At 53.4% G+C, this 10648-nt stretch overlaps 1 protein-coding gene across 7 annotated transcripts; it reads right to left on the reverse strand.

The window, feature by feature from the left end:
* Positions 1–834: 834 nt before the first annotated feature.
* Positions 835–7662, reverse strand: KCNA2 (potassium voltage-gated channel subfamily A member 2). 7 transcript variants are annotated; one of them, XM_054290845.1, is made up of 3 exons: positions 6516–6844; positions 5346–5734; positions 835–4564 (listed from the first exon to the last, which is right to left on the reverse strand). In XM_054290845.1, the coding sequence occupies exon 3, from the start codon at positions 4480–4482 to the stop codon at positions 2983–2985; it is 1500 nt and encodes a 499-aa protein (XP_054146820.1). In that variant the 5' UTR covers positions 4483–4564; positions 5346–5734; positions 6516–6844; the 3' UTR covers positions 835–2982. The 7 variants fall into 7 exon arrangements, with proteins under 7 accessions (XP_054146820.1, XP_054146819.1, XP_054146816.1 ...); XM_054290844.1 differs by having other exon boundaries at positions 835–4700; XM_054290841.1 differs by having other exon boundaries at positions 835–4703.
* Positions 7663–10648: the final 2986 nt, after the last annotated feature.

The raw sequence follows: 10648 nt of genomic DNA on the forward strand, positions 1-10648 counted from the left end.
CTTGCTCTTCATCCCCATTTGCCCCTGCTGTGTGGCTGTGGAGCCTCCCAAGGCAGCCAGGACTCCCCAGATTGGAGATTGGGTTTGGATGTTTGGATCCTGCTCATGGATCCACTCTCCCCTCCTGCCTGGCCCACAGGAGCACCGTGCCCAAAACCACACCTGCCCAAAGGAAAACCTCACCTTCCTCCTCACCAAACCACCACAGCACACACCCAGAGCTTTGGCCAACACCGCTCCAAACCACCCCAAGCCCACAGTGGATGTTCAACAACCAGACACTTCTCAAAGTACCACAGAGCACCAGCATCCTCCAGAGAACCTGCAGCAAAACCACCAGCAAAACACCTCAGCCCTGACCAGGAATGGGATCAGCTGGTGCTGAGGGCACCCAGAGGATCCCAGCCCATCAGGCAGCTCCCCTGTGCGAGCCCATGTCCCCACAGAGCCACCAGGAGCTGGATCCGTGGAGCTTGGCCAACCTGCCTGGGAATGGTGCCCGAGCTGGTGACTCTCACCAGCCCTGTCCCATCCAACAGGATGAGCTGCAGAACTCGGGATTTATTGCTTTTGGTTGTGTTGGCTTTTTTGTGTGCATGCATGAAGGGGCTTCAGGGTCTCCCTTTCCCAGGCTGCCTCAGCAAAGTGGAGTGCAGGACTCCCAATATAACAAGATCCACTTAAAAACAAGCTGGGGAACCTGAGCATCCCTGAACCCCAACTGAACAGGGATCAGAGCAAGGATGCTGCTGGTCCTCTGCCCCACACAGGAGCAGGGAGTGCCATGCCCAAACTATGGACACTTGGTATTAATTAAAGCCAATCCTTAATCAATCAATCAATCAATCAATCAAATAAAACTGAGGAGTGATTCCACGTGGCCAAGGGGAGCCCCATCAGCACAAGATGGATCCTGCTCTGGAGTGGCATTTGGAGCCATTGCTGTAGATACTTTAGCACCAGTTGGATTATTGGCAGGAGCAGGGGTTTCCTCTCTGAGGAAGGAAGGGTCTGGCTGAGGCCTCCCCAGGCTCCTTGTGCTCACCCTTCATGCAAGGTTTCAGGGCTGATCACACCCCACTTCAGCCCAAATTCACCCCAACTGAACCCTGTTCCACAGCCCAGGGAGGCTTTGCTCATCTGTGACCTTGGCAGAGATTTTCCTCCATCTCCCCTGGCCTGGAAGAGGAGCAGGGCACCTCTCCCTGGGGATTGTCAGCAATGGGGAAAACACAAGCAAACCCACACAGGGATGGGGAAAGCAGGTGAGATTCCCCATGGACCAACAGCTCTCACCCATCCCCAAATAACACCAGGGATGAAGAGAGAGAGCCTCAGGCTCTCTGCACCTTGTCCCATTGCTCTTAAACACCCTGAAAGAAGGCAAAGCAAAGGCTCAGAGATGCCAGCTCAGATCCAGACCACCTCAGCACCTGCCCACTCCATCATAAAGGAATAAACCCCAGCCCTGAGGGGGTTGAAAAGGACCTTTCAAGCCCAAAACACACCTTGCCCTGGCGACCCCATGGGCTCCAGGGTCAGGCCACCTTGCTCCAGCCCATGTCCCACCATCCAGCAGCCCTGAGCTGGGACATCCCGGATACCCCAGGAGCTCTCTTTGCTGAGGATTCGGCCCTGTAGTCGCTCTCTAAATATCTATACACACACACACACTCAGGAATTCTATGGGAACGGCTGAAAACTGCTGAACAAACAAGTCAGGAGAGCTGGAACCTGCTATTCCACCTGCTCCTCATGCCCGCTCCGATCCGCCGTGGTTTCTGCTCCTGACACCACGATTAATGACTAATTACTCGCCCCATAATGAGCGCAGGTGTTTAACTTTCAGCTCACCTTCCCTGGCTTGCATTTGTCAGCTCTTGTGTCCTGATGATCAGACACTCAGGCTCTGCCTTGTTATCTCTCAGGCTTTGCACTGTTATCTATCCAACTGTTGTCAGCACATGCCTTCCCCATCCGGTTTTTAACTATAATGGAGATTTTTTAAATTCCCATGAATCTCCTTCGAGCCACCGGAGAATCTATAAACACTATAAACATGAATACTGTATAGTCTACTAAGAAAATATATATTTGTGTGTGTATTAAATATTCAGATTCATGCAACAAATATCCATGCAGCTGTACTGTATTACTGGTTAAATTTCACTGCAGTATAAATATATTATAGGCCACAGCATAGTTGCTCCAGTTTTATATATAGATATAAAAAAAGATGCTTTTTCCAACTCATTTTCAATGTGTCAGTGGAGGTGTCTTTGGTGATCCTGGAAATATTGATGATGGAAGTGTCATCTAAATAAATAAATAAATTCCAAGCTCTTGATTTATTTACTCGTCCCTCCCGATGCCTGGCATAGAAAATTTAAGACTTAATAAATAATGTGCCGTCATACTAATTATCCCTCCCCTGGGCCTCACACTGGCACACTGCAGTGGCTGAAACTATTGCAGCATGCAGCATTTTCAGTTATGAAACACGAGCCAGGCGCCGCGCTCGCGCTCGGCTCTCCCGGGGCAGGAGCTGAGCCCTCCAGCAGCCCGGCCCCACAGCCACAGCCACCCTCCAGGAGCTCCTGCCTGACCTTCCCCAGCTGCTCCCCGTGCCTGGGAGCTGCCTGTCACCCAGCACAGGCACCAGGATTCAGCCCTGGACCTGCCCCTTCCATCCCCATCCCACTGCTGCTGGAAGCGCCCGTCCCCTCAGCATCTTTGGAAACCCCCGAGCCTGGGATGGGAGAAGTGCAACAAAAATGGTTTGGATTTGTTGGCTTTTTCTTTTTGCACGGACGCTTATTCGGTGCGGAAATCAAAGGTTAAAAGTCACTTACACAGCTATTGCTTCCCATGCAGAACCAAATATACACCGTAGAAAATACTGTATTAACTACAATGCAGAGCAGCACTCAATATCTGCAATTGTTCCACTTCAGCTTTAAATACGGGACTAGATTTTAGCGACTAGACATCGGTTAGCATTTTGGTGATATTCACATAGTTTGTGTTAGCTAGGGTGCAATTGGCTGTCTTCAAGTTCTCCTCCCTAAAATCCTCATTGCTATTGTTTACACCTTCCTGGATCTCCATATAATCAGACTTACTAATAGTAGAGGCACTTCTGCTTTTCTTTAGGTCAGGGGAAGAGGGGATCTTTGGGCAGCTGGTTACTTGCAAATATTGAGCCTGCTCCTCTCCCTCGGTCTCCCGGTGGTAGAAGTAATTGAAGTTAGACACTATGACGGGCACTGGTAAGGCAATCGTTAATACCCCAGCGATGGCACACAAGGAACCCACTATTTTCCCCCCGATGGTGGTGGGGACCATGTCTCCGTAGCCAACAGTCGTCATGGAAACCACAGCCCACCAGAAGGCATCGGGGATGCTCGGGAACTGGGACTCGCTCTCGTCGGCCTCGGCAAAGTAGACGGCGCTGGAGAAGAGGATGACGCCGATGAAGAGGAAAAATATCAAGAGGCCCAGCTCCCTCATGCTGGCCTTGAGAGTCTGGCCCAGGATCTGCAGCCCCTTGGAGTGCCGGGAGAGCTTGAAGATCCTGAAGACCCGCACCAAGCGGATGACTCTGAGGATGGCCAAGGACATGGCTTGCTGGCCCTGCTGGCCATCCTCTGGCTTCTCGGCCAGCTCCGTCCCCAAGGTGATGAAGTAGGGGATGATGGCTACGATGTCTATAATGTTCATGATGTTGGTAAAAAAACCAGCCTTGCTGGGGCAGGCGAAAAACCTCACCAAGAACTCGAAGGAGAACCAGATGATGCAAAGTGTCTCCACGATGAAGAAGGGGTCTGTGAAAGAAGTGGACTGCTGGTACCCCATGCTGCTGTTGGAGTAGGGGGGATGGCTCAGCCCGCTGCCGTGCATGTCTTCGTTCTCATCCCGAAAAATGGGCAACGTTTCCAGGCAAAAGCTGACGATGGAGATTAAAATCACCATGACAGAGACAATAGCTATAATCCTGGCAGGGCCTGAGCTCTCGGGGTACTCAAAGAGCAACCACACTTGTCTCTGAAACTCGTTCTCGGGCAGCGGCCTCTCCTCTTCCTTGATGTAGCCTTCATCCTCCCGGAACATCTCCATGGCCTCTTCCCCCAGCTCGTAGAAGCGGATCTCTTCGGAGAAGATGTCCAAGGGCACGTTAACCGGCCGCCGCAACCTCCCCCCGGACTGGTAATAGTACAAAATGGCATCGAAGCTGGGTCTGTTCCGGTCAAAGAAGTACTCGTTCCGGAGAGGGTCGAAATACCTCATCCTCTTTTTGGGATCCCCTAGCAAGGTCTCTGGGAACTGGGCAAGTGTCTTGAGCTGCGTCTCGAAGCGCAGCCCCGAGATGTTGATGACCACCCTCTCACAGCACTCATGGTCGGTCTCGGGGTTGTACGTGTCCTGCGGGTGACCGGGAAGAGCTGCAGCTTCATCTGCAGGATCTCCAGTGGCAACTGTCATTATTGGGCTTTAAAAGAAATCCTTATGCTAAACTCTTCCCAGCGCCCGGCGGTGGGATCGGGTTCAGGGCAGGGCTACTATCCTGCAGAAGGACAGGTACGTAGGTTTGGAAGAGTCTCATGAAAAGGCGAAGGGATGAGATAAAAACAGAGGAAAAAAACAAAAAAAAAAAAAAAAAAAAAAAAAAAGAAGAAGGAGAAGAAGAAAGAAAATCGCCCCTGCTGAGAAAGAGAGAGATGGAATAAAGTTGGTGGGAGGAGAGCAGATCCCTTCTCTAGCACGTCTATCCCCTTCCTGGAGGGGTTAATTTGCCTTCCTTGGGACAGAGTTCAACAACTCCCATCTAAACCCATTAGGTGGAACAGAGAAAACACCTGAGGAACTGTCACCTGTTCAAAACCAGCGTGGAAAAACTGGCCTGGGTAAACCAGGGCTTATTTTTTTGGCTAAAAATAAAAATTCCAGTTAAAAAAAATAAAGAGGGGGAAGGGAAGAGAAAGGAAGGAAGAAAAATAACCCCATCCAGCCCTGACGTGGCGAGAGGACCCCGCAGGGTGCCGGGCTCAGCTCATTTCCAGGCATGCAGCTAAGGGTTAATTAACATTTAACCGTGCGATCTCAGGCAATCTACCCTCCAGGAAAGCTCCAGCTCCGCTTTTAAGTTTTAACACCTTCCCAATCCTCTTTCCCTGGTGTCATGCTGCCCTCCCTGCCTGCAGCCGAGCTCTGCGGCTGCCGGAACGTGGAGCCCGCGGTCGCAGCTGCCCCGCGGAGCACCGCAGTCCCCCTCCTCGAGCGCTGGTGTCCCGGCTCCTGTCATCCTCTGCAAACCACCATGGCACACAGAAAACAAATCACATTACCTGGAGAAGCCAAATCTTAGTGTCTCTTAGTAACACCGATTATCTGACCCCTGGGGAAATCCTAGAGAGAAATAGAGGCTTCCAAGATCCCCATAATTTCCTCTCTCTTCAAAGTTAAAAATAATGGTGAGTCATCGTAGAAAAAGGAGAAGGGGCATAAGAGGGGTTAGATTCCCAGATGGTGGAAGTCAGGTCTTGTAATGGTTTGGACTGGAGAGAGAGAGAAAGAGAGACAGAGAGACAGAGAGACAGAGTCTTCCCGGGAGCTGTTGCAGATCTGCACTTCAGGGCAGATGAGCGTCTGTCTGATGCCTTCGGTGAGACGGTGAAAAGCTGCTAAGCTCAGCAAAACCCGATGTCCCCAGTGTCCTCGGGAGGTGTGGCATCGCCTGGAAAAAACACCGAGAAGGTAGCAAGCTGCGGGGGTCCGCCAGGAGCATCCGCAAAGCCGCGGCTCCTCCGGGCACCCCGCTTTTCCCCCGGCCGGGCGGGAGCTGCCCGCCCAACCCGCACTGCAACACGAGAGAGAGAGAGAGAGAGAGAGAGAGAGACGAGGCGGAAAAAACCAGAGCCCCGTGTCCCTGCGCTGTGCTCAGCCCAGCGGGGCCGGCTGCCCTCCGAGCCCGTGCCAGCGGGAGAGCGGGGGGGACAGCGACGCAGCCCCCCCGGCTTGGGGCTCTGCAAAGCCACCCAAGGTCCCGGGGGTCGGTGTCACCCACCGGGCACAGCACCCACGGTGGCTGTGTGGCGTTCCCCGGTGGCTCAGGAGGCTCCGGTTTCACCCACCGGAGCAAACCCCTCGCCGGTCCCCGCTTGTCCCCCCGCCAAGGCCAGCAGCCCCTCGGTGATGGCTCCGAGCACCCACGAGCAGCGGGACCCACGCGAGCTGCATCCACCCTCCCCATCCTGCCGAGAGCCAGCCCCCCCCCGGGCCGACCCACCCCCGTGGGAATTCGGCTCCGCTGGGTCAAATTCCTGCTGGGGATGTCGAGGCTCATGTCCCCCCGGTGGGCGCCGGCTCCTCAGCATCCCTGCTCCGGATCATCCTGCATTGCCTCGCACCACGGAGATGCTCAGCCCATGGGAGAGGGCCGACCAGCCGCTCATTTTTTTCGCCTTTTAAAATTTTTTTTCTCCCCCCCTCCCAAATGAAATAAAAACCCCTCTAACCTCCCTTCTTCAGCTCCAACTCGACTTGTCTACTTTGAGCCAGGATTACAGAACCGGGCAGGGGAGGCAGGTGGAAAATAACCCCGCGGTCCCAATCTCCTCGGCAAACATTTCAGCCATCTCCAGGCCATTTACGCCTGTGGGTTCCTCTCTTCATCCCCCGAGGTGCAGATATTGCCGCAGATGCCTCTTTTCTTGGAAATTTCCCTTCTCCGTGCAACCCTCCTCTCCCTTCTCCTTATGCACTAGAAAAAATAGTACAACCCTGACGAGGCTTGCAGCATTCAACCGCTTCTCTTAACCCTTTTCTGCCAGGCCCGGAGGAGAGGAGGTCGCGTTTGTCCCAGTTTTTATCCTTTTCCTGCATTTCCTCCCCACCACTCGCTCCCCAGCGGCTCACCAAGGAGTTCAGCTGGATTTGACCTTCCCTGGCTCCTCCGAGCATCACGCCAGAACACCACAAACAACATCTTCCCGCTGCTGCAGGAAAGATCTGGCAGCCACCAACCTCCATCTCACCAAAGATCAACCAACCTTCAATGTTTTATTCATTATTTTTTTTTAAATAAACACGCCGTTTTCCTCCTGCCCATAAACTCTCTCCTCCCCCTTTCTCCCTTCCCCAAACACCCCGGGTTTGTTTAACAGCACAGAAATTTAGTTTGTTTTTATTTGACATGTTGATTTTTATTTGGCACGGGCTCTGGGCTTCTTCCTCCGGCTCCAAATCAGAGCGCCGATGCTCGGTGCGGTTTTACGGCATCGTCTCAGCTGACATCACCCATCCCAACACTCAGTTTCTCCTACTTTCTCCCCATCGCAAACAACACCTTCTCAAGCATCTTTGGGGTTAATTCATGCAAATTTGGGGGGATGGAGGAGGTGAAGATTTGCCCAAAGCCCCTCAGTTTGTTCTCCGCCCCGCACTGAGCACTGCGGGCGGGAGTCGCAGGATTCGGGGTCGTGTTTGCGACTCAAGCACGACTCCCTCGCTTTGCACCGCTCCTGCCAGGCTGTGTTCGAGCAGAGAAAAGGGGGAAGGATGCAGGGATGGGGTGGAGGGGAGAGAAAAAGGCTCAACCAACTTACACTGGGCTCTGCAGTCGGGCATGCGGAGAATGCACAAGCAGCTGCTCTGCTCCCGCCGCTGCCGGCACCTCTCACCCACAGCCCCCCAAACTCCTACCCGGGAGTCAACCTCTGAAGGCAGCTCAGCTTCCCCATGAATATTCATGAGCGTCTTCCCCCCCCTCCCTCCCCGTCCACCGCCCCCCGCAGCCCTCCTCCCATGCAGGAGACCTAGATTTCAACCACTGGGAAATAATCATATCCCTGGATATCCCTGGATACACGGGGCTGCTTTGCCATGCGCCTCCAACCCATCCCGTGCTCTTGGTGACAGCCTGGATCTGCTCAGGGGACATCTGAGGGCTGCAGAAACACCCTGCAGCTCTGGGGAAGGAGATGGGGCAGGATTGGACCTGCAGGAGCTGGGGTGAGGAGGTGAAAAGCAATAATTTTATATCACTTTGCATCTACTGAGGTCTCTTCATCTCCCATCGCAAAGGAAGGAGATGGCCAAGCTCATACCAACATATAGGACCTATAAATCAACCCCTGCCTTCAGGAATGAGGTTTGGACCACTCTGCCATCCCCTCGTAGCCCCACAAGGAGCACCAAGGAAGCAACAAGTCCCTCAAGGCTCCTGGCACCCAAGGCATGAATGCTGGAGGAGGCAATGGGAAATATTTCTATTACCATATAGAGCAGTCAGGTTTGCATGGAGTTACCAGAGCCTACACTGATCTCTCCAGGGATCAGTGAGGTGGGATGAAGGGCCTGGAACACCCTGAACACCTGAGAAAATCAGTGCTCAGTGTGGTGCCCAGTCATCCAGGGGAATGTGGGGACTTGCTAGGGATAAATCCCAGTATTTAACTCCTCACCTTGGAACAAAAATTGTATTTTCCCAAGCCCCAGCCAGATAATTGATATTGAAAATTAATGTCTAAACCTATAGGAAAACTGGGAATCCTTCACAACCAGGCCTGGCACTGTGGGTTTCCTTGGGGAGGAGGACACCCTGGGTTTTTAATGTCAGTTACACCATTTTAGCCTTTTCTGGAGGCAGATCTGCCACGCCAGGGTGGGCTGAATGCAGAAAATGACGTGCCCAAGGCTGCTCCTTATGCAATATGTAGAAACTGAGGCTGGGCATGGAACAATTCAAGTGGAGCTGAATTTCCAGCGTGCTCCTCCTTGTGAAGGCTCTGCAGAACCAGGGGGATTCGTCACCCAAACAGCACCAGCTCCGTGCAAAGAGCCAAACTCCCGTCTCCAGCAAATCAGGGGAAATTCTCTGAATTGAGTGACGCTCTCTCCTGATTTACTACCCTAATTGTGAGCTATTATTATCATGCCTGTGTCTGCACCCTCCTCCCCCAGCCGTGCTGACAGCTCCAGACGGATCCCAGCCTCTCGGAGCACCAGGAGAGATGAGCTCTGCACCCACTTGGCTCTTTCACAAGGATTTAACAAGATGATGCCTTTGCTCGGTGTTATTATGAAATAATAATTCCCTCCTGAATTATTTCTCTCATCTCAATGGGTTTTATAGGCACCCAAACTGGAATTTGTACCCTGCGTGCGTGTGTGGTGCTGGGAAAAGCACTCGGTGGGAGGATGTTCCAGGAACCAGGAGATCCTGTGGCCTGGTGATCTCTCCTTTCCTTTATAGCCAGGGATGCCCCCAAGGGCTGTTCTGACCCTCTGTGGGTTTGCCCCACAAAAAGCAAAAAATAATAAAATATAAATAGCAAAAAATGTGATTTCAGCCCTTTTTCGCCCGTATCCTGCTGGCAGTGGGGCTGGGAGATGCTCCTGGAAATGGTGCTGTGGGAGAGGGATGAAAGCCACAGGGCAGGGTTGTCCCCAGGCCTGGCCTCATCCAGAACAGCTGAATTCAAGTCCCAGGATCATTGGAAAGCCCAACCCACAGCCAGCCCCACTGCTCAGGGCACCCAGGGTGGGACAAGCTCCCCAAAGAGGACAGAGCCTGTGCCAGCACCTCCACACCTCCTGCACAGCCTCAGACCATGGCAATGCTCTGGTGTCCCTCCTGGGGACCCCATCCCACCTCCTGCAAAGCCAGAAGGAATTTGAGGGCTGGAGCAAATGGCCACAGCCATTCTGGATTGGGGATCCAAGCACTGCCCAGCTTGGGGTCGGGCAGGGCCGAGCACTGAGCCCCATCTCCATGTGACACCGGTTCTCCAGCTGAAGGTGTTGACATAACTGGGCCTTGTGTCATCTCAGGAGCTGTGAGAGCTGTGAGTGAGCTCCCAGGGCTGTGATTCACCCTGCAGGGAAAGCATCCGAGCTCCCACCCGCTGCTGACGTCAGGGCATGGAGCTCCTGGACCCCCAGCACCCCCTCACCCCCCAGGAGACATCTAAAAATGTCACAGGAACACGGTGACACGGAGCCAGCTCTGCTCTGCCAGGGCAGGGGCTGCTGGAGAATCCCAAATTTCCCTGGTGGGATGGGGCACAGAGGCTTCCCCCATCCTGGGAGATGGGGAAAGGGTTGGGATTTGTCCGGAGTGATGTGGGGAAGGAGGAGCAGAGCAAAAAGAGATAATGGGCAGGGCTGCTTGTCCCTGGGAGAACGTCCTGGACCTCAGGAAAATCTCCTGGAAGGATCTCCTGGATCCTGGGAGCATCTCCTAAACCCTGGGAGAATCTCCTGTATCCTCAGGATCTCCTGGATCTTGAGAGAAACTCCTGGAACCTGGGAGGATCTCCTGCATTCTGGAAGGATCTCCTGGTTTCTGAAGAGATCTCTTGGTCCCTGGAGATCCTCTTGGGTCCTCCGTGCTTCTCCTGGTCCCTGGAAAGGCACAAGTGCTGAAGGGAAAACAGCAAAAATCACCTCTCTGCAGAGGTGACATTAAACACATCCCTCATTGTGGGCTGTGGCACCCCAAGGTGAGGGGGAGGGGATGAACACCAAGATGAAGAGGAGGTGATGAACACCTGGATTTCCTCTCCCTCCGGTCTGGCCCAGCCCATTCCCATCTCCTGGTGGAGCATCCCCCTTCCTCCAGTTGTAAGGGGCTTTTCTGTCATTCCAG

This window comes from Melozone crissalis, unplaced genomic scaffold (genome assembly GCF_028551555.1).
Source record: "Melozone crissalis strain CALT ecotype California unplaced genomic scaffold, PUWL_Pcris_2 ptg000086l_1, whole genome shotgun sequence".
Classification (NCBI taxonomy): domain Eukaryota; kingdom Metazoa; phylum Chordata; class Aves; order Passeriformes; family Passerellidae; genus Melozone; species Melozone crissalis.

What these genes read in the sequence shown, in the direction of transcription:
- KCNA2 (XM_054290843.1), bottom strand. Translation starts at nt 4,482, where the DNA reads ATGACAGTTGCCACTGGAGATCCTGCAGATGAAGCTGCAGCTCTTCCC.